This window comes from Danio aesculapii, chromosome 16 (assembly GCF_903798145.1).
Source record: "Danio aesculapii chromosome 16, fDanAes4.1, whole genome shotgun sequence".
NCBI lineage: Eukaryota > Metazoa > Chordata > Actinopteri > Cypriniformes > Danionidae > Danio > Danio aesculapii.
In genome coordinates this window covers 50,623,688-50,646,187 of record NC_079450.1, presented here as the reverse complement: position 1 = coordinate 50,646,187, position 22,500 = coordinate 50,623,688, and the positions used below count along the sequence as shown (strand labels likewise).

The 22,500-nt window shown below is 36.3% G+C and overlaps 1 protein-coding gene across 1 annotated transcript in view; it reads left to right on the top strand.

Moving 5' to 3' along the window:
* ulk4 (unc-51 like kinase 4) overlaps positions 1-22,500 on the top strand; it is a 330,407-nt gene that overhangs the window by 92,712 nt on the left and 215,195 nt on the right. Inside the window, exon 22 of the mRNA XM_056475236.1 lies at positions 8,644-8,771. Within this exon, the coding sequence (XP_056331211.1) occupies positions 8,644-8,771 (128 nt within the window). The remainder of the gene's footprint in view (positions 1-8,643; positions 8,772-22,500) is intronic.

Below are 22,500 nucleotides of genomic sequence, written 5' to 3'. Positions count from 1 at the left end.
AATATAAATTAAGTATAAAATTAAATTTAAATATAAATTAAGTATAAAATTAAATATAAATATAAATTAAATATAAACATAAATATTAAAATAAAATAAATATAAATTAAATATGAACTATATAAATAAATGTTATATTTTTATAATGACATTATTTTTATAAAAAAAAAATATATTTTTATTGTTGAATAGCTAATGCATTATTTTTTTTTTCTTAAACTTTACAATTATATGTTTAACTAAATATAAAAAAGCATAAATACAAATGATAAGAAAACATTTGTTTGAGCATCATTCTATCTATCACTATTCATCATATTATTGTCCAGACCAAACATTCTCCAAACATTTAGAGCAGGTTATGTGTAGTATCCTTGTAAATAAATAAATAATTCTATACTTTATCAGTCTTGGAAGTTTTTAGGATGAGATGTTTTGGGATTTGACATGGCTGCATAATTCATAGTAATAGAAATATACAAACATGTATCTCATATATACAAGCAGTGGTGTGAAAAACATGCACCTTAAAGATTAATGTCTTCACCTTCTCTTCAGTTCATGTTTTTTTCATTACACTCACAAAACATTCACACTTTCCCCCCTCACTTTTAATGAGAGTGTTAAAAATAGTTAAGAAGGATTTCAGCAGGGAAACAGAAAAAGGACTTGTGCGCCGTGTTGCCCACAATTCAGTTGCACACAGCAGTTCTAGCATATGAAGTCCTGGGTGAGATAACTTTGAGTTAAATCTGGAGCAGGGGAGCATCCGCGCAATTGCCCTGAGAACATGCTGTTTTGTACTTCCTGTACAAAGAAACCCAAAGGACAGCGCTCAGATTTTACACACCTTGTTGCATTCTGACTGCGTTTATGAAAACACTTACACTTGCACTGCTTTTTCTCTAGCTATTAGCCTCCTCACTTTTTTGCCTCCTTTTTTTTAACACTTGCACTTTTATAGTTTTAGCCTTTTAATTATTTGATAAAGTACTTTGTTCTGATGAAGGCAATGGTAACACTAATAATAAAGCACTTATAAACAGTTTTGCACATTCCTTTAACCCTTGTGCACTCTTCAATTTGACTGCCCTTTTGTTATGTTCGGGATAAAAACATCCACTGAATTAAGCTGCTGTAAAAATGCATCAGATAAATTTTTTTTACAATTTTTTTTGCATTAATCTGTTGATCACCCTCAGTCCTGATCAGAACTACTAAATAGTTTTTAAAAATTACAGCATTTTAACTTTTTACTTGCCATTATGTCACTAATTTGGTGAATAAAACACACAAAATGGCGTGTTTTCAATATAAAAGTAATTGTGGACTGGACTTTTTTTCCCTTTTATCATAGTCTTGGACATTTGAGCGATTAGTACCAACATTGGCTTTGATGCACTGTTAGATTTTCATTTTTTCTCCCTAATTTACTGTTGGTGGCTGTTTTTGCCCCATTGACTTCCATCATAACCACATTTGATGCTGCATAAACACACAGTCTTTGTTTTTGTTTACTCCATGTAGTTCTGCGATACATATTATTACTTTCTCAGACACATCAAGGTAAGTGCGCAAAGGTTACTCTCACACACTCACAGACACACATACACACTCTTTAATTTGCTGTTATACTCCATATAAAATCCAGAAACTCTTTTTTTTTTCTTGCACAGGCCTATCTAATGGGTTTACATTTAGTCATTTAGCAGACGCTTTTATCCAAAGCAACTTACAAATGAGGACAAGGAAGCAATTTACACAACTATTAGAGCAGCAGTGAATAAGTGCTATAGACAAGTTTCAGGTGTGTAAAGTCTAAGAAGCAAAGCTTTAGTAATGTTTTTGTTTGTTTTTTGAGAGAGTACAGTTAGTGGTATAGCCAGAGAGGCAGTTACAGATTAGGAAGGAAAGTGGAGACTAAACAGTTGAGTTTTTAGTCGTTTCTTGAAGACAGCAAGTGACTCTGCTGTTCTGATGCAGTTAGGGAGTTCATTCCACCAACTGGGCAGATTGAATGCGAGAGTTCGGGAAAGTGATTTCTTCCCTCTTAGGGATGGAACAACGAGGTGACGTTCATTCACAGAACGCAAGTTTCTGGAGGGCACATAAATCTGCAGAAGTGAGAGCAGATAAGAAGGAGCAAAGCCAGAGGTCGCTTTGTTAGCAAACATCAAAGCTTTGAATTTGATGCGAGCAGCAACTGGCAGCCAGTGCAAACGGGTGAGTAGCGGAGTGACGTGCTCTTTTGGGTTCATCAAAGACCACTCGTGCTGCTGCGTTCTGAAGCAGGGTTAATGGTGCCAATTGATGATCAACAGTAAAAATGACAAATTTAACCTCTTCCCAACAGGGAAAACCACCAACAATCAAAAATGCATGATTATATGGTGTCATGGTTTTGCTAACAAAAAATGTGGTTATAATTGAAGTCAATAGGGCAAAAACAGCCACCAACAGTAAATTAGGGAGAGAAAAAAATTAACATTTATCAAAAACAATGCATCAAAGCCAATGTTGTTACTAATATTTTAGGCAAGGGAAGTTTATTTATATAGCATATTTCATACACAGTGGCAATTCAAAGTGCTTTACATGAACAGGAATAAAAGAAACAAGTATAAGAGAAACAAAAACAAATAATAAAAATGGTAATAAGATAAAATAAATAAGCATAAAAACAGATCAAATGTGTTATAAAAGAATGAAAAAGAAGAAAAAAACATAATAGTGCGGTCTGTCGGATGTAGCACAGTGCTCATTCGGTAAAGGCACAGCGTTTATTTACATGTCTAAGTCTTTGATAAAAGGTAAAAAAAATCCAGTCCACAATTACCTTTTTATTGAAAATACGTCATTTTGTGTGTGTTTTTTTTCTCACCGAATCAGTGACATAATTTATGAATTTGGCAATTAAAGAGTTAAAATCCTGTAATTTTTCTAAGCATTTTAGTAGTTTTGATCAGGACTGATCAAAATTGAAGAAAAAAAATGATCCGATGCATTTTTATAGCAGTTTAGTTCAGTAGATGTTTTTATCCAGAACATACAGTAACAAAAGGGTAGTACATTTGAACAGAGTGTATCGTTGAGTTGTTGTTTTTTTAATTCAAAGCATATTCTCAAAATATGTGTCAAAATCACCTCTGAATGGATGAAAACATCCCCAACAGTACATAAGGATTAAAAGAGTAATTAGTTATAGTTACTTGTTACTTCTTGCAAATAGTAACTGAGTTACATATCTATAAAAGTAACTAATTACCTGGTAAAGTAACTGTAGTGTTCTATAGTCTAATGTCAAATGACTATAAAATAAATATAAAACTTTGTAATCTAATCTACGCTATTTTAATGTTGTTGACAATGTGAGAGAGAACGGCAGCATGTCCTCAACTATATATCTAGATATTATTTTGTTTAATTCTGTCTGAGTAATAAGTGTTTGGGGTGGAGAAAATAAAATATTTTTTATTTGCTTTGCAGAGTTTTATTTGCTTGCTTAGCAGAGCTCACGTCATCACCTGCGTAGCTACTAATGTTGTAGCGGCATGTGAAGACATGAGTTGCTTCATTAGATTAGAATTACTTGTCATAGTTGTCATAGAATTACATGTACTACACCATTCTGTTCATCGAGGTGCTGTTTATTGAATGTAAAAAAAAGTTAAACTGTTAAATATTTATTCAAATTTTAAATTACGGCTTTCTCATTGTATGTAGTTTCTAACGATATTATTACTCCTGTCATTATTGCTTTTATTACTATTACCATTAATACTACTACTAATAATAATATTAATAATATTAACAATAGTAATAATAGTTCATATTAGAGTGATTTCTGAAGGATCATATGACTGAAGACTAGAGTAATAAAGCTGAAAATCTTTAAAACCACTAGAAATAAAATATTAAATTAAATGATAATCTAATTTTGATCAGTTATTGTATAGTGCAATAACACTTCACAATTTTACAATATGTACTGTAGATTTGATTAAATAAATGCAGCCTTGGTGAGCAGGAGAAGCTTATTTTAAAACAATTAAAAATCCTACTGACCCCAAACTTTTGACCGGAAGTGTATATTTGGCTTGCTTTTTTGACACACTATATGAAATATGTTGCTAAGAAATGTTTTTATTTTATTTTATTTTTTGTTTTATTTTGTTTTATTTTATTTTGTATTTATTTTATTTTATTTTATTTTATTTTGTGTTTTATTTTATTTTATTTTGTTTTGTTTTATTTTGTATTTTATTTTATTTTATTTTATTTTATTTTATTTTATTTTGTGTTTTATTTTATTTTATTTTGTTTTGTTTTATTTTGTATTTATTTTATTTTATTTTATTTTATTTTATTTTATTTTATTTTATTTTATTTTGGTGGGACCAGATACATTTTTGAATGGCATTTTTGAATTTATTTTATGCCATAGGTCACATTGGGGGCCATTATGTAATATTTTATTTTATTTTATTTTATTTTATTTTATTTTATTTTATTTTATTTTATTTTATTTTATTTTATTTTATTTTATTTTATTTTATTTTATTTTATGCCATGGGTCACATTGGGGGGCATTATGTGATGGTATATAAAAATTCAGATTTATTAAATTACAATTGTCAATAATTCAGATTAAAACAATTCAAATTCAGATTATTTTGGCATTTTATTAGCTCTGTAGTGCTGCATAACGCCTAACATGACAGAAAAACTGCACATGGAGTAGTAATGCAGTCTAACAATTACAATTAGTTTTAAAGAATCATCTATCAATGAGTTCAGCACACACACTTTGTACATCCTGTGTCATCCCTCCCTGCGTTACGTTATTGACATGCTGTATCGCTCTTAAAGCTGGCAGCATTTCATCGGTCAACAACTATGAGATCGGATCATTTTTGTTGGTCTCAGCAACTCTCCGCTGTTCTGAAGCAGCTGCGCTGACAGCCGTTGTGCCTCACTCACACTCAGCATTCTTTCTTTTGTTAGTAACACCTGCAGAAGTGTATTCATTTATTCTTTTCAGCCTTGACTTCTGGAGGTAGGGGGGAGAACAGCTGGTGAACGATGCCCCAATTGTTTCAGATTAATTGAAAGCTATAATCACGTTATTTATCACATAGTGCTGATAGTTTCTCACTGCTAAAATGTGATATAATGAAGGTGAAACCTTTTGCATCACTTAAAACTGAAGTGTGTAATTTCTGTCACTTTTGTGTCTCTAAATATTGGAAAAATCTTTACTTTTGAGCTCCCTTAAGATCAGCAGGGCTGCATTTGTCGAATTTAAAGGGATAGATTTTTTTTTCTGTATATTGTCCTTTCTATATTATTCAACTGAATACATAAACTCAAATTGGTTTGGAACAAGTGGAAGATGGGTGATTTTATTTGTTGTTTTTGTGTATAAAAATGTGTAAATTTACATTTAAAACTACTGTATATACACTACCTGACAAAGTCGTGTCGCCTATCCAAGTTTTAGGAACAACAAATAATAACTTGACTTTTAGTTGATTATTTGGTAACAGAAGTGGCTTATATGAAAGGCAAAGTCCTCTAGATTACGCTTATTTTACCAAAATAAAATATGATCATGTCTTGATTTTTAGTTATTTAAAACTGAAGTGTGTAATTTCTGTCATTTTTGTGTCACTAAATATTGGAAAAATCTTTACTTTTGAGCTCCCTTAAGATCAGCAGGGCTGCATTTGTCGAATTTAAAGGGATAGTTCACCCAAAAAATGGAAATTCCCTCACCATTCATCTCACATTCAAGAGGTTCTGAACGCTTATGAATTTATTTCATCTGTTGAACACAAAACAATATATTTGGAATAATTAAAAAAGCAGCCATATAGAAACATGAATTCTATAGGAGTCCATGGAATGTTGTTTAGATTTTTTTTCTGTATATTGTCCTTTCTATATTATTCAACTGAATACATAAACTCAAATTGGTTTGGAACAAGTGGAAGATGGGTGATTTTATTAGTTATTTTTGTGTATAAAAATGTGTAAATTTACGTACATTTAAAACTACTGTATATACACTACCTGACAAAGTTGTGTCACCTATCCAAGTTTTAGGAACAACAAATAATAACTTGACTTTTAGTTGATTATTTGGTAACAGAAGTGGCTTATATGAAAGACAAAGGCCTCTAGATTACGCTTATTTTACCGAAATAAAATATGATCATGTCTTGATTTTTAATTATTTAATTAGGACAGTAAAGTCTGACTTTGCTGAGACAAAAGTCTTGTCACTTAACAGAAATAATGTACAGTATAGAATATAAAGTCATGGTGCAGTGGAAAAATAATGCTTTGCTTTAAGGCAAGTCATTTCACTCTGTGGCCATCTTTGAAATGCCACTCGAGAAGTGTGCTCGGGCATTCTGTTTGAATGGGGAATGGGGAAACATCGAATTCTCCAAAACTGCTTGCCAAGCGTACAATTAAATTTCATATTATGAAACAACAATTACATTAAGCTACACCTGTCTCTTTAGTTTCATTTCTAAACGTTTGATCGTAAATCTGCAGATATTCACATCTGGTCCAAGCCCCTCCCTGGAGAAATATTAGTCTGTAGCGATCGCTGATTAGTTCTTACACTAGAAGGCGGGCTTTATTTGCCTTACAGCGATCGCTGATTGGCTCCTGTACTAGAGGGCGGGGCTTCATTGGCCATATTGACAGTTACACTTTTCCCCATTCAAAAGAATACAAGTGACATGTCTTGTGTATTCTATAGTCTTTGGTATGACTCCCATGAGCTTGAAGGACCGCATTCATACATCTCTGCAATGACTCAAATCACGCATTAATAAAGTCATCTGGAATGGCAAAGAAAGAGTTCTTGCAGGACTCTTGAGTTCATCAAGATTCTTTGGATTCATCTTCAATGCCTCCTTCTTCATCTTACCCCAGACATGCTCAATAATATTCATGTCTGGTGATTGGGCTGGCCAATCTTGGAGCATCTTGACCTACTATGCTTTCAGGAACTTTGATGTGGAGGCTGTAGTATGAGAAGGAGCGCTATCCTGCTGAAGAATTCACCCTCTCCTGTGGTTTGTAATGTAATGGGCAGCACAAATGTCTTGATACATCAGGCTGTTAATGTTGTCATCCACTCTGCAGATCTCTCGCCCCCATACTAAATGTAATCTCAAACCATGATTTTTCCTTCACCAAACTTCACTGATTTCTGTGAGAATCTTGGGTCCAAGCACGTTCCAATAGGTCTTCTGCAGTATTTGTGATGATTGGGATGCAGTTCAACAGATGATTCATCAGAAAAAATTTACCTTCTGCCACTTTTCCAAATGTTCAACTAGAAGTCAAGTTATTATTTGTTGCTCTTAATACTGGGATCAATGACAAGACTTTTGTCAGGTAGTGTATGTATTTATCAGTTATTTTGAATTGCTATTACTCAAAGCTTTATCGTCTCATAATTCTTAATAAATGTGGTAATATGTTGCTCAAGAAACCTCTTATTATTTTTGTTGTTGTTGAAAACAGCAACTTTAATGATTTTGTGGTGGGAAAATACTTTTTTATTTTACTTATTTTATTTTATTTATTTTTTTTACTTTTTTCGGTTGCAACATTTTTTTTCACCAGGACTTCAAACACTATTTACTTGAAAACGAAAACTTTTATTATTGATTTAATATGCGTTTGTTGGACCAAACGCATATTTAAAAAGTAACAATACTGACCACAAACTTTTGAAAAAAAAAAATTCTTAGTCCTCTTTTCAGACACTTCAGCTTCTTCTAGATTTACCCAGCAGCCTGTGAAGCAATTCAGGCCAAACATCGTACGGCTCTGTTTGGCTCTTTATCTGAAGCTGCAATCAATTGGAAAACGGGCTGTATAAATTGATTTAAATGCCACTGTATACTGCCTTCAAGGCCCTCTCAGATTAACAATGCTAATTTTCTTTGACCTGTATTCATTTGCATGCAAATTTCCAATTTGACTCTGAATATTAGGAGGAAAAAAAACATCTTTTGAGTGCCTAAAACTTACCGGATCACCTCCGGACCAATTATAAACTGCTGTGGATTTCTCAGCTTAATTCCCCTGACGAACAGAAGTCCAGAACACTGCGTGTTTATTCATACATTGTCTAGCATTGAATTTCAATTTCAATGAAGCGCCAAGCGACTGGGCTAATTGGCTAAGGAAGTGCCGCAATCTCAGAGTGCAGCTTGGAATACTGTTGATGTAATTACGATCCATGCCGAGAGAGTACAGTAGGTGCGTTTGAAATTAATTAACTCTCCTCCTCGTGCTGTAGTTAATCCTAATGTCTCGGATTGTTTTGCTTTTTTTGACAGTTTCCCCCCTCCCAATTATGCTGATAGCGAAAGTTAATCAATTCCTCCTGATTCGCTGGCCACTAAATGCCGTGGAACTCATTAGCTTATTAGCCTCCGCTTTATATCAAGTGCATTTTTTTGTGTGTGTGTAAGTGATAGCACCTGTCAAATTACTGTCAGACAATCTGGGCTTATGCCACACTAAATGTCCTGAGACCTCCCGGACTGTTTAAGTGACGCCTGTGCGCTAACAAGACCACGCTGAATGCCTTTTTCCCCCCTTTCGCAGGACTTTGTTATGAAGATAATCCGCTCTCTGGAGAGTCCGTCTTCAGTCATCCGCGCCAAGGCCTTCCTTGTTCTTCTGCAGGTCCTTATGAACAATAGAGAGATGCTTCTGCTCTGCTGTAACTCCAGGTAAACACTCTACACAATGAAAAAAAAACCTTCTAGAATACAGCACGCACACACGCATTATAGATTGGCTGAAATGCTTCTGTTTCTCTGTAGCACCGAGAGCCAAATATACACAGAACGGTAAACAAAGACTAAAGCACAAAGAAAAGAAAAGAAAAAACTGGGAGATGTTCCTCTTGTGCTCCATATCTAAGTACAAACACAGCATAAAACACTCTATAAATCATTCCACATATGAATTAGAAAGAGAGAAAGAGATCATCGGGGAGAATGAGATATGGAAACGCATGGACTTGATCAATATCATATATGTTTCATAAATTGTTGGTGGAGAAGAGGTACGGTATGAGACGGAGCAAACTTCACTGGGTTTGTTGTTCCACTGGACAGTAACTGATTTTAACAGATTTTTTTTGGAGTTGCTGTGACTTTAAGACTGTAGTCCAAAGTTTCACGAAACTCAGACTTATCCTCATAATATTTTTTATGAAGGATTTAATGTTTGACTTTTGTTTGTTTTTGTTTGTTTAAAAAGACAGTTATTTGTATAATGACATAAGTTAGGGTTATTACATTGTTTTATGAGGACATGCCTGATGTCCTTGTAATTCAGAATGCTCAAAGGTCACACTTAATGAGGTCTTTGTTATGAAATAGTTTGATAACCAGCAGGAAATGTTCATGGGCCAATGACATGACCACATTGAAATGGTCTATAATTACAATTTACAGTATAAAATATGTTACACCTGTGTGGAGTCCCTCTAAACCACCAAATCCAGGGTGTGTTTTTTTTAAGTTGCAGAGACTTTCTTTGGTCAGTGTGTGTGTTTTAAAGAGTTTCAGTGACTTTCCTCAATGTTAATATTGTAGTCCAAATTTCCACGAAACTCAGATTGATGTGCATGTGTGTACTAGTTTTGGAGGTTTACAAGGACAGTTGTTTGTAAAATGACATGAGTTAGGGTTATGAGGACATGTCTGATGTCCTTGTAATTCAAAATGCTTAAAGTCCTACTTAATGAGATCTTTGTTTAAATTTTGCTATGTAATTAGCCTTTTTACAGTATAAAATACATTATACCTATGTAGAGTACCTCTAAACCAGTGGCTCCCAACCTTTTTTTGCCGGAGACCCCCTTTGGAAAATATGATAAGGCCCCCCTCCACATTTAATGATATTATCGCTCGTATAAGTTTGCAGTAATGATGACAAAAAATATTGTTTTCAAACAAACGGTATGTTTATTACTATATGTAGATATGTTTGTGCACAAATAATAGCCTAATGTAAAATATAAAAGCAAAAGATTTTTGGCCATTTAGCCTTTAAATTGGCCCTATTTGAAATTCAATAACAATATCAGTATTCACACTGGTGTATAAGGGGAAAAAATTATATAGGCTATTACAATTTTATACTGGCATTGCATGTTATTTCTTATGCTCTATCAATCAGGGTGAGGATTGCTGCAAGGCGAATCAGTGAGACTGTCTTTTTTTGAGGAGCACAGATTACAAATTTGTCCATTTTTGGTCAGCTAGGGCAGTGGTCCTCAACCTTTTTATCACCGGTCAACGGAGCGGTCAACGCTTGACAATTTTACCACAGACCGGAGGGGGGGGGGGGGGTGTTCTGGTGTTTCGTAGGTTGCTAGTTACCAAGCTCCCCTGGTGTGCTGGGACCCCCCTGTTGTGAACCGCTGCTCTATATCACCAAATCCAGTGTGTGTTTGTTTCGTTTTTAAGTTTCTGTGACTTTCCTTGCTCGGTGTGTGTTTTTAAAGAGTTGCAGTGACTTTCCTCAATGTTAAGATTGTAGTCCAAAGTTCCACAAAACTCAGATTCATCCTCCATAATGTTGTTTTATAAAGGATTCATACTTGACTTTTCAAGATTTTGGCAGGTGTGTGTGTGTGTCTGTGTGTGTGTACGTGTACATGTACGTGTACTGGTTTTGATGGTTTGCAAGAGCAGTTTTTTTGTATATTGGCATGTGTTAGGGTTGTTACAGTGGTTTTTGAGGACATGTCTGGTATTCTTGTAATTCAAAATGCTTAAAAATTATAGTTAATGAGGTCTTTGTTCAAATTTTGCTATATAATTAGCATTTTTATTGACTTTCCTTGGTCGTTGTGTCTGTTTTTAAAGAGGAAAGTTATGCTGGAAAGTATAGAGGAAAGTTTGGTTTAAAGTTCTCCATAGGAAATTAGAGTGCACACATGAAATTTAGAGATGATAGATTTTAGATGAGAAAATATGATGGTCACCTTCATCCGGATGATGAGAGCCGCCTCTAGACATGGCATGAAAACTTAAATAGATGAGTTTCATTCTCTCATCTTTCAAGTCTCTCTCTGCTCCAAATGCCTTTTGCTCAAATAGCATTAGTTGAAAAGTGATTGTAGTTGAGTTATTATTATTTATTTATTTTTAAGAATACCTGGTTAAGAGGTGTTAATAAATAGTCAAATTGTTTTGTTGACGATTGATTCTTCAATTAGAGTACATTTGTGATTTTAAATGCTGCACGCAAACTTAAGAAAATAGACTGCTTGACCTTGTTTTCATTCACTACAGATGCTGTAAGAGTGTTAAACATGATGATGAGCATTATGTAAGTTCATCACCATCTGTTTGACTGTGTTTGATGTGTCATGTCAGTGTCAGCCTGTTGATCATGTACTGCAAATCCTGCTGTGACTGACCTGTGAAAAGATAGAATGTACAATATGCTCAATATGCTCACTGCAGGCTGCATTTGGCTTATGTTTAACATGAGCAAATAATTTTTTTTGTGAAACATTTTTTTTAGAAACAAAGCTTGAAAAAAAAAGTTATATTGATTTGTTTTTGTTTTTTATCCCACATTTTTTACTTTTGCTCTCTAAAGGATCAGTTTATATATATATATATATATATATATATATATATATATATATATATATATATATAGCTATTATGAGTATATATAGAAGAAAAAAAAGTATCATGAGATATAACTACACTCTTGCTGAAAAAAAAAAATCATAATTGCATAATTAAAGGAGCATTAGGTGATTGTCCTCAGAAACACTTTTTGTTGTGCTGCTTGAAAGTCTCTTCATGATCCACTAGTAATGATTACAAGTAAATGATCTAAATTTATTTGTATATTCTGGGTAAGGTATAAGACTAAAAAATTTTCATAAAATTAAAATTTGTTGGGCCAACATTTCCCATAATTCTGATAAGTAGCCCAAACTGTCTGTCAGCAAATGTAGATTTGTACATCTGCAGCCGTTCACGCAGATCCACCATTTTCGTGCACGTGCGTTCAATTGCACACGAGAGAGAGAGCAAAACAAACGCGGAATCAAAACTTTTTAGGCCCAATTCTACCTCTTAGCCCTTCCCCTTACCCCTACCCCTCATTTTGCGCGTTTATGTAAAGGGGCAGGGGTGTCCTAATTCTCTTTAGCTTGAAGGCACAGGGCTAAAGGTAAGGGCTAGATAGCCCTTGAAACAAAGATTTTTCAGGTCTACACTCGAAACCAAGGGGTAAGAAAATAACCCAGAATACACCATCTACAACGGCACACAGAAGTCAGGAGTGGCACAAATTAGTATTTTTTTGTCATTATTACAAATTTTTACCACAAACAAGCACGTTTTAATACATTCATAACGACGATCGTGTTTTACCGCCATGTTTAAAAAAAACTGCTAAAATGAAAACCACTGAAAGACATTTATTCATTATTTACTTGTCCAGTTCAGTTTGAGTTTCTATATTCTGTTGAACATGTACATATTTTGAAGAAAGCTGCAGACCTGAAAGCATTGACCTGTAAACATACATAGTATTTGTTTCTCTTATCATGGAAGTCAATGGTTACAGGTTTTGAAGGAGAGTAAATAGAGAGTTGGTTTCCCTTTAAGGTTATATAAGCTGTTTTATAATTTTTTAGTGGTTTTAAACTTAACATTAGAGGACAGTATAGTGGAGACAGGAAAGCATGGGGAGTAGAAAGAAATCGACAAAGGACCTTGAGCTGGGAATTTAACTCGGGTCACCGTTAGCGCCTCAGTGCTATATGTCTACGCGCTACAATCTAAGCTTATATTAAAATTACATGGGACTCTTATTTTGAAAACAGAAGCAGGGAGAATAAAGCCGAAGACTATTGAATAAAGGGACTTTGCTAAATCCCACCGCATCTTTACATTGCTTTCTATACATTGCCAAGCGATGCAGAATAAGTAATAACAATGGATTATACATTGATTCTGAGCCTCCCTGAAGAGGCATAAGGTCTGTTTAAATATAGATTTTGTTAGTTTAACATTTATATTTTGAATTTTGAAGCTTAACTTTGTATAAAGGAAACAGACACATAAACTATTAGAGCTTAATGCACATTTATGCACCGTGTCATATCACTCAGCTCTTACTGTCATTATACTGGAGCGAAAGAACAGCAATGCACTTTATTTAACTGTTTATGTTGAGGTTGACATTGATTCCTGGCTGTTTTCATATATAGTTACAAATATAGCTTCAAAATACAACTCTAAATACAACTCATTTAGTCCCTTTTGTTGAGTTATAATTTAGACTAATTTATATCCACAACACAACTCAGGAGCAAAATAGGTTACTCTGGTGATTTATATTGGATTTCTCACTCACTATCTAGCTAAAATATACCTCTCTACCACTTTAGTTAAAAAGCTTTACAAGGCATCAAATAAGTAAGTTTGATTATTTTAATTCATTAAAATTCATTTTCCTTCGGCTTAGTCTTTATTTCAGAAGTCACCACAGCGCATTGAACTGCTAGCCATTCCTCCATGTATTTTACGCAGCGGATGCCCTTCCAGCCACAACCCAGTACTGGGAAACATCTTTACACACTCATTCACACATACACTCATACTATGGCCAATTTAGTTTATTCAGTTCACCTATACCACATGTCTTTGGACCGTGGGGGAAACTAGAGTACCCAGACGACATGAACACAGGGAGAACACACACACAGAAATGCCAGCTGGCCCAGCCAGGACTCGAACCAGCGACCTTCTTGCTGTGAGGTGACAGTAATAAACACTGAGCCACTGTGCTACACTTTGAATATTTTGCATGTGTTTATTTCAAAGTACATCATGCTGTGTGTTTGAGAGAGAGAAAGAGAAAGCAGGCACTGCGTGAGCATCAGAGCAGAGCTCATTAATATTCATGATCTTTCCAAATATGGTCAAACCCGAGCTTCTGATTCTAGGTGTATTGTCTGCATTAATAAATGAGCATATGAAAACTTTCTAGAGAATTTTTGAACATACCTAAACCACATATCTACTATGTAGATGAAAATTGAACGTAATTTATCCGGCAGCTAGCTCTCTGCAACTCTCACATAGTCACCCACTGAGGCTAAGCAGGGGTGTGCCCGGTCAGTATCTGGATGTGAGACCACATGGGTTGCTGCCGAAAGTGGTGTTAGTGAGACCAGCAAGGGGCGCTTAACCTGCTGTCTGTGTGGGTCCTAACGCCCCAGTATAGTGAAGGGGACTCTATGCTGCTCAGTGAGTGTCGTCTTTCAGATATGACGTTAAAACTGAGGTCCCAACTCTCTGTGGTTGTTAAAAATCCTAGGATGTCCTTTAAAAAAAGAGTAGAGGTTTAACCCTGGCATCCTGGCCAAATGTTCCCACTGACCTCAATCCATCATGGCCTCCTAACCGTCCCTATATCATAATTTTCCTATCTTCATCTCCTCTCCACCAATCAGCTGGTGTGTGGGGTGCGGTCTGACACAATATGTCTGCCATCGCGTAATCCAGGTGGATGCTGCACACTGGTGGTGGATGAGGAGATTTCCACCAAAACCAAGTGGAAAGTGCTTTGAGTGTCCAGAAAAGCGCTACTTAAATGTAAGGAATTCTTATTAATTAATCAATCCACTATATAGAACCTATATAAAAAGACAAAATAAATTCCTATCTCTGTTTGGCTTGACCTCTAACTTCCACATGCAGTGACGGAAACAGGTCGTGGATTTAAAACTTTTACACTTTCCATACTCAAGTCTCTTTCTCTCAGTCTTGCGTAAGAAGATTGGATCTGGAAAGCGATCTCATTATTCCTTTTGTATGTACATCTCCAGAATATAACCGGTCATTTTCTTTAATCATGTTCTCCTAATTCATCTATATTTAATTTGAAGCCAGCCTCGAACAGCTGAAGCTCCTAATTGGCCTCATCACTGTCTAACAAACACAGGATGTCTGTCATCACTAGCATTTCCTTCCTCCAACAAGCCCAGGAACGAGATGTGCTCTCTTTTTCTCTCTCTTTTTCTCTTCCCTCATTTTCCTCCCAGTCCAAGCAGTGCTGCGCTGATGGAGTGTGTCAGAACTGACCCAGCGTTCCATCTCCCAGAGTGAGAGCGTTTCCTCGCTGTTCTCATAAACACTTCTCTAATTAGCTGTGGAGCGTCTGCCGCATACAGGCCCTGTCAGATGCTGCTGCAGCCGCCTCAGACGTGTCAAACCGGACCCACTCTGGTCTGAGCAGACACATGGAGTTCTCCCAGCTTCCAGATAAGGGGATGTTTTTAACTGGATGAGACGGCAGCAGAGCTCAGAGGCTGCGAGGAGATGTCTCTGTCTCCAGGATCAGTCCTCTGGAGCTTTCTGATGGAGGAGGGGTTGGAGCTCCACTGGAGTTTTTAATTTGAACGTGGAGATAAGAACGTTTCATTTTTCGAGACGGCAGAAATGGACTTCGCACAATATCTGCATTGTAGAAAGTGTTTTTTTTTATAGGAGTGGTGATAAGTGCTAACAGCTACTGCTGTTAACTGATAATTCTAACTCTATTATGCTTAACTGAGTGTTTGTGCCATTTTACTATACTGTAGCATTCATCTGGGTTTTATTTTTTCACATTACCTTATAGGTTCGAAATGAAGGCTGTTATCATTTGAATCTGTTTTATAGACTGTCTCTTATCCTGAGTATCCAGTGGTCTAGTTTATGAAAATAGGATATTTATTTATATGTTTATTTTTTGACCACACTTAAGGATGACTGTTACTGCAGCTATGCTTAGTTTTCAGTAGGTCACAATACTTTGAAATCAAGGTTCAAATGTTGTCACTGGGGCCATAAATAAGGTTGGTGTCGTGATCTTGTTCTCTTTGAGTGCATATGCGCATTAGCTCGGGCAAACTGAAAAAAATGCTGATTTTGTTTGATTTGAACGTTTATAAACTAAACTTATAAGACAATTGTTGTTTAATTTTATTGGTGATTCCAAATATGTAATGTAATCGTAAGCTTGGCAAACAGTTTTAGAGAATTTGATGTTTTCCGATTCAGACAGAATTCCCAAGCATACTGCCCGAGAGGCGTTTCAAAGATGGCTGCCGAATGAAATGACTTGTCTTAAAGGAACTTTGGTTTGGGTGGACGATGAGGTCAGAACATTTTGAAATGTTATATGCATTGACGCAAGTAAGTTATTATATACAAAAAAAGGTCTTCTCCTAATGCAGCAACTTCCCTTTTTCTTTTGATAATTGGCAATAGTTTATCAGGAAGTGACGATTTTGTCCTCCTGGACACGTTGGATGGAAACGGTGCTTTATTCGCTAATGTTTTACGCAATATTCCAGTTTGAGCATAAATTGAATTCGCACCTTTAGGTGCAAACATGGCTAATGGCACCGTTTTCAAAAAGAACTTCTACTTTGAAACGTTTTCAGTCCCAAAAACAATGTTGTTTAAACATCAGGCAAAATCTATAAATCATTTCCAGTATTTGGGTGAACACATTGTCGTGTAAGTTAGTTTGTGATTTACACCCCCATTAGCAGAAATATTTTTAAAAAATGTATACAGTTTTGAGAGTTTCCCACCACTGTGGAGGTATTTTGACCTCATAAGCATGGTGTACACCTCTTCATAGAACTGCTTCAGCAATATTTGTAGTTTTTCGAACATGAACTGCCTGTTTTAGGTCCTGCCTTGTTTTTCTCTTTTTCTTTATTGCCCTGTTGAATGATCTGTGCTTCAGTTCACGGGCGGTTGCTTAAACATTCTCTGCTACTGCTCAGAGTTCAAGGATCTTTCAACTACGACATGGTCCTGATGCAGCAAACCATTCCTAAAACATTCACATTTCCATTCATCTGTCCACTAGATGTTGTTCTAGATCTCTGGGGAATAAAACACAAGACACGTTTTACTGTTTTCTTCATTCTGCTGTATATACTAATTTTTTTTATCCTGAGGGTTGAGTCGTGTGCACTGACCTTAACTGAGGCCTAGACGTGTTGTTGAATGTTCATTGTGCCTTCCAGATAAAGGACCCTTCTCACATTTCTGGAGTTTTTAGAAAGGGAAGTCATCATAGTTTGGTAAACTTCTGTAGTGGTAAACAAAACTGCAACATACTTGTATACTTTTACATTCCCATCTGACCTAACAACAAAACAAATGACTTCAGCCAGAAAGATGTCAAATTTGCAGTCACTCCTTTAGACTGTGCATTAGAAATATTTCGTTCTGCCTCCCTGCTTGCCTGCAACATCCTCCAGCATAACCGATTTGGCAGTGGGTCAGTAGTGGTGTGGGGTGGCATTTCTTTGGAGGGCCACACAACCCTCCATGTGCTCGCAGAGGTAACCTGACTGCCGTTAGGTACCGAGATGAGATCCTCAGACCCCTTGTGAGACCATATGCTGGTGTAATTGCCACTCAGTTCCTCCTAATGCAAGACAATGCTAGACCTCATGTGGCTGCAGTGAGTCAGCAGTTCCTGCAAGACAAATGCATTGATGCTTTGGATTGCTCCACCCATTCCCCAGACCTGAATCCAACTGAGCACATCTGGGTCATCATTGCTCGCTCCATCCACTAACACCACGTTGCATCACAGACTGTCCAGGAGTTGGTGGGTGCTTTAATCCAGGTCTGGGAGGAGATCCCTCAGGAGACCATCTGCTACCTCCACTTGTAGGGAGGTTGTACAGGCACATGGAGGCCACAAACTACTGAGCTTTTATTCTGAGTTGTTTTAAAGACTTTACGTCAAAGTTGGATTAGCCTGTAGCGTGTTTTTCCACTTCAATTTTTAGTGTGACTCCAAATACAGACCTCCATGGGTAAAGAACAAATATGTAAAGAACAAAATATTTAATAACATTCAGATCTAGGATGTGTTATTTTAGTCACTTTATTAGGTACACCTGTCCAACTGTTTGTTAAGACAAATTTCTTATTAGCCAATCACATGGCAGCAACTCAATGCGTTTAGGCATATAGACATGGTCAAGACGATCTGCTGCAGTTCAATCTGAGCATTAGAATAGGGAAGAAAGGTGATTTAGATTACTTTGAATGTGGTATGGTTGTTTATCCCCGGCAGTATTTCAGAAACTGCTGATCTACTGGGATCTCTAGGGTTTACAGAGAGTGGTTCGAAAAAGAGAAAATATCCAGTGAGTGGCAGTTATGTGGATACAAATGCCTTGTTGATGTCAGAGGAGAATGGCCATGCTGGTTCCAGCTGATAGAAAGGCAACAGTAACTCAAATAACCTCTCGTTATAACCAAGGTATGCAGAAGAGCATCTCTGAATGCACAATACGTCCAACCTTGAGGCGGATGGGCTACTGCAGCAGAAGACCACACCGGGTGCCTCTCCTGTCAGCTAAGAACAGGAAACTGAGGCTACAATTCATACAGGCTCACCAAAATTGGCCAATAGAAGATTGTTAAAACGTTGCCTGGTCCGATGAGTCTCGATTTCTACTGCAACATTCGGATGGTCGGGTCAGAATTTGGCGTCAACAACATGAAAGCATGGATCCATCCTACCTTGTATCAATGGTTCAGACTGGTGGTGTTGGTGATGGTGTACGCAACTGTGTGATGCTATCATGTTAATATGGAGCAAAATCTCTGAGGAATATTTCCAGTACCTTGTTGAATGTATGCTACAAAGGATTGAGGCAATTCTGAAGGCAAAAGGGGTTTCCAACCCGGTACTAGTAAGGTGTCCCTAATAAAGTGGCTGGTAAGTGTATATTAGCTAATTAATTGTTGTTTCATTAACACATGCAGGCAATTCAGTAATTTGTTAATAATGACCTTTTTAATAAATAAAGGAATTAGTTATGTTAAATTGTGTTGGTCGGGGGTCTCAGCAGTGTGAAGTTAAAGGCGACATTATTAAATCTTCTTTATTAGCTGAAACTTAAACTCTTTTTCTCTTTTTTTGACACATTTTAATCAATAGTTTGAATAACTAATTCTAATAACTAATTCATTTTGTCTGTGCTATGGTTACATTATATTTTACTAGTTAGAAGAAAAATATAAAAGAAACTTATAGGCAATACTGTGAAAATGTTAAACATCACTTGACCAATATCTGAAATAAATAAACATTTGAATGCAAAGAAATTACATTAAATTTGACTTTTTTTACCTAAATGAAATCCTATCAAATGCTGATATAACGCAGATGCAAATGCCATTTAATGCAGATATAGGTTTAATATCAAGAAAACACAAAATATATTGTAAAATAAATTTCTACATTTTTATATTTGCATTTTTAGTGACTTCACAGTGTTTAGTGAATGTTGCATCTCTTGACCACATGAACACAGAATAAATATATAAAGGTTTTAGGTTTTAAGATACATTTAAGTTCAATTTGGCTACATCATTATAAATGGTCTCTTAAAGCATGACTTTTTTAAAAAATAAAAATATAAGTTTGCTCTAGTTGTTGGTTGCTGCATGTTTAAAAACCAGCTCAAAATTAAATATTAATACTCTAAGCAGGTTATTTTATTCATTGCCTGCTGCTAAAGGAAATTTGAGTGTCCTTGGCTTAGCAAGAGCCATTCTCAAGCATTTCAACATCGTAATGCTGCCCACTCTTTAGTTTAGAATCTATTAATCAGAAAATCTGTTCTTTTTTTAACAGCGGTAGATCTAAAGCTGCTTCCAGGGAACCTCATCAGCTTTCAAATGAAGTCTGTCTCTGCCCCGACGTACCTATTTCATATAATCAAGGGTTTGATAATTGACTGATAAGTTGAAAATGTTGCCTCAGAGCAGACAAAGACCAAATATGTGACCCCATTCTGTGGTTCCATGAGAGTTGGTTCACAAATCACTGCATTACAGCCCAAGCTGTCAGGATTACAAAGAACCACTAGGGAATAAAATGTTACCCTGTCACTCCTGTTGTTCCCAGTCATTCAGTCAAAAAAACGATCTCGCGTAGGATTCCAATTATAACCGTATGCATGTAGACCCATCCGCGCTCGGCAGTCCTGGCACCCAGTAAATGTAATTTATTGCGAAAGTCACAGTTCCTTTTCCTCATTTCTATTCTTCCTCAGGTAATGTAGCGGCCGGCTCGCCGTGTCCGACTAATAAAGGGCTGCTTGATCCTAACATCTCTGAATAAATGGTTTTGTAAATCACGCTCATGTCTCGGGATATTCATTTTCTCCCACGTGCCTCCTCACCTACGAGCGCTGAGTATCCCTGACATCCGACAACAATTCTTTCTGAGAGCAGGAAAATGATAGCCTTTTGGGAGGAGGAAATTTATTATAGGCTAATCCAGTCTGGCAGCTGCAGAACTCATAGGCGCTGGTGCTCTTGTAAATACCAAGGTTGTCATTATTACCTCTCGCCTGTCAGGAACAGCGGGTTTGTTTGATTTTAGGACCTTATAACTTCCTGTTATATGAGCACAGGAGCCAATTTAAGGAAACAAATATCCCTGCGTGTTTTAGATTTGTGGCAGAGGATGTGCATTAATTTGGCCAGAATGTTAATTAAATGACATTTTAATGAAGTCATATTTATTCTTGAATTCCATGAATCTGTGTGTTTGCAGTAACTTGCAATAAGTCTGTTACAGCACTGAGGAGAAAGTTTAGCACACTCATCTTTGCCGAACTGTTGTAATTCAGCCCCATTTGTATGGTTTTCAAGCATGAACCTTTCTTCTTAAGAAAGGTTCATGCCACAGACCTTTTTAAAGTTATGCCACAGCACCTCAATTGGATTCAGTTCAGGACTTTGACTAGGACACTCCAAAATCTTCATCTTGTTTTTCTTCAGCCATTCAGAAGTGGTCTTGCTGCTGTGCTTTGGATTATTGTTTTGCTTCAGAACCCAAGTTCATTTCAGCTTGAGGTCACTAACAAATGGACGGACATTCTCCTTCAGGATGTTTTGGTACACAGCAAAATTTGTGGTTCCATTTTTCACAGCAAATCTCCCAATATCTTCAGTTTATGAATGAGGCAAACACTTTTTCACACCACTCTTTATACAATACCTGATTATCTATATAAGGTAGGGTTTAGTGTAGGTGTTATTTTCAAAAGCAATAGAGCATTAACCTTTTATCATCACTCAAAGTGATGTTTCATAAACAAATTTCGGGAGGAGCATGATCAGACTTTTTGACGAGGCTAATTCATCACAGACAATCATTCTATTATCCAATCAGCTCAAGACCAAACCCCTATAAATAGTAAAACACGTCATACCTTTGTTTTCTCTTGACTTCAGCATCCCTCCACCACCCCAACTCCACACTATTAAACCCGATACCTATTTAAATTTGAGGGGGGAGTGTTCTGAAACCGGGCTAGACACTGCGCTCGGACCCTATCTCTCTCTATCCTGATGAAGGGAAAAACACGAGTTAGGGTGTCTTCCCGAGCTCAGAGTCCTCTCCCCGGGCTGCACGCCAAATACGCATATTCTATTCAGTCAAATATCTGTGAGTGTGAACTCGTGAAAGCACATTTAAATTCTGAACTAGCGATACAATGTCATAAATTTGAATGCTATGTCTCACTGGGCATTTCAATAATCAGTATAATGTACACACCAGTAGTTTGCCACATCTTTTTTTTTCCAGTTTTTGTGAGGGCTGGTAGAGTTTGTTACATTTGTCTTTTACAAAGGCGAAGTACAACTTCTGCTTTCATTGAAGTTAGACATAAATTTGGCTTGATTGTTGATATAAAAAAAAAATCTAATAACTTTATGCATAGCCTGGGCTGTGTGGTTTTATCCCATCACTTTTATTAACACCGAGCAAGTATAAGAATCATTCCTTTGAACTCAAAGCTCAATCAAATGAATTACATACCTGAAAATGCTCTCTCTTCAAATTACTCCCAAGAATCTAAGAGATGAGCTTTGCTTTAAAGCTGCTGTCAATTAGAAGTGTAGCTCTGTTCTGCTTGACCCTGGAATAAAGGCTTGGCTGAAGAGAAAATGAGAATGGGAAGGCAGTTGTAGATTACAGCACAGATGACATTCAAAGCAATCAGTCGCGTTTCTTAGTTTTGATGTTCTTTGTGTTTCTTTTTGCTGATGTCACTCGGTATGTTTTGTCTGTGGATTAGGATTTCAAATGCTTATTTAGATGTGGGTGATTCAGTGTTTTGAAGTGTGCATGGTTAGTGATGCTTGTTAAGGAACCAATCACTATTATATTGCTTGATATTTTCTTATTATATACTTGAATATTGATTTAATAACTGGTTGAGCCACACTTAGCATGAACAACTGCAATCAAGCTTTTTCGATAACTTGCAATGAGTCTGTTACAGCGCTGTGGAGGAAGTTTGGCCCACTCATCTTTGCAGAATTGTAATTCAGCCACATTGGAGGGTTTTTGAACATGAAC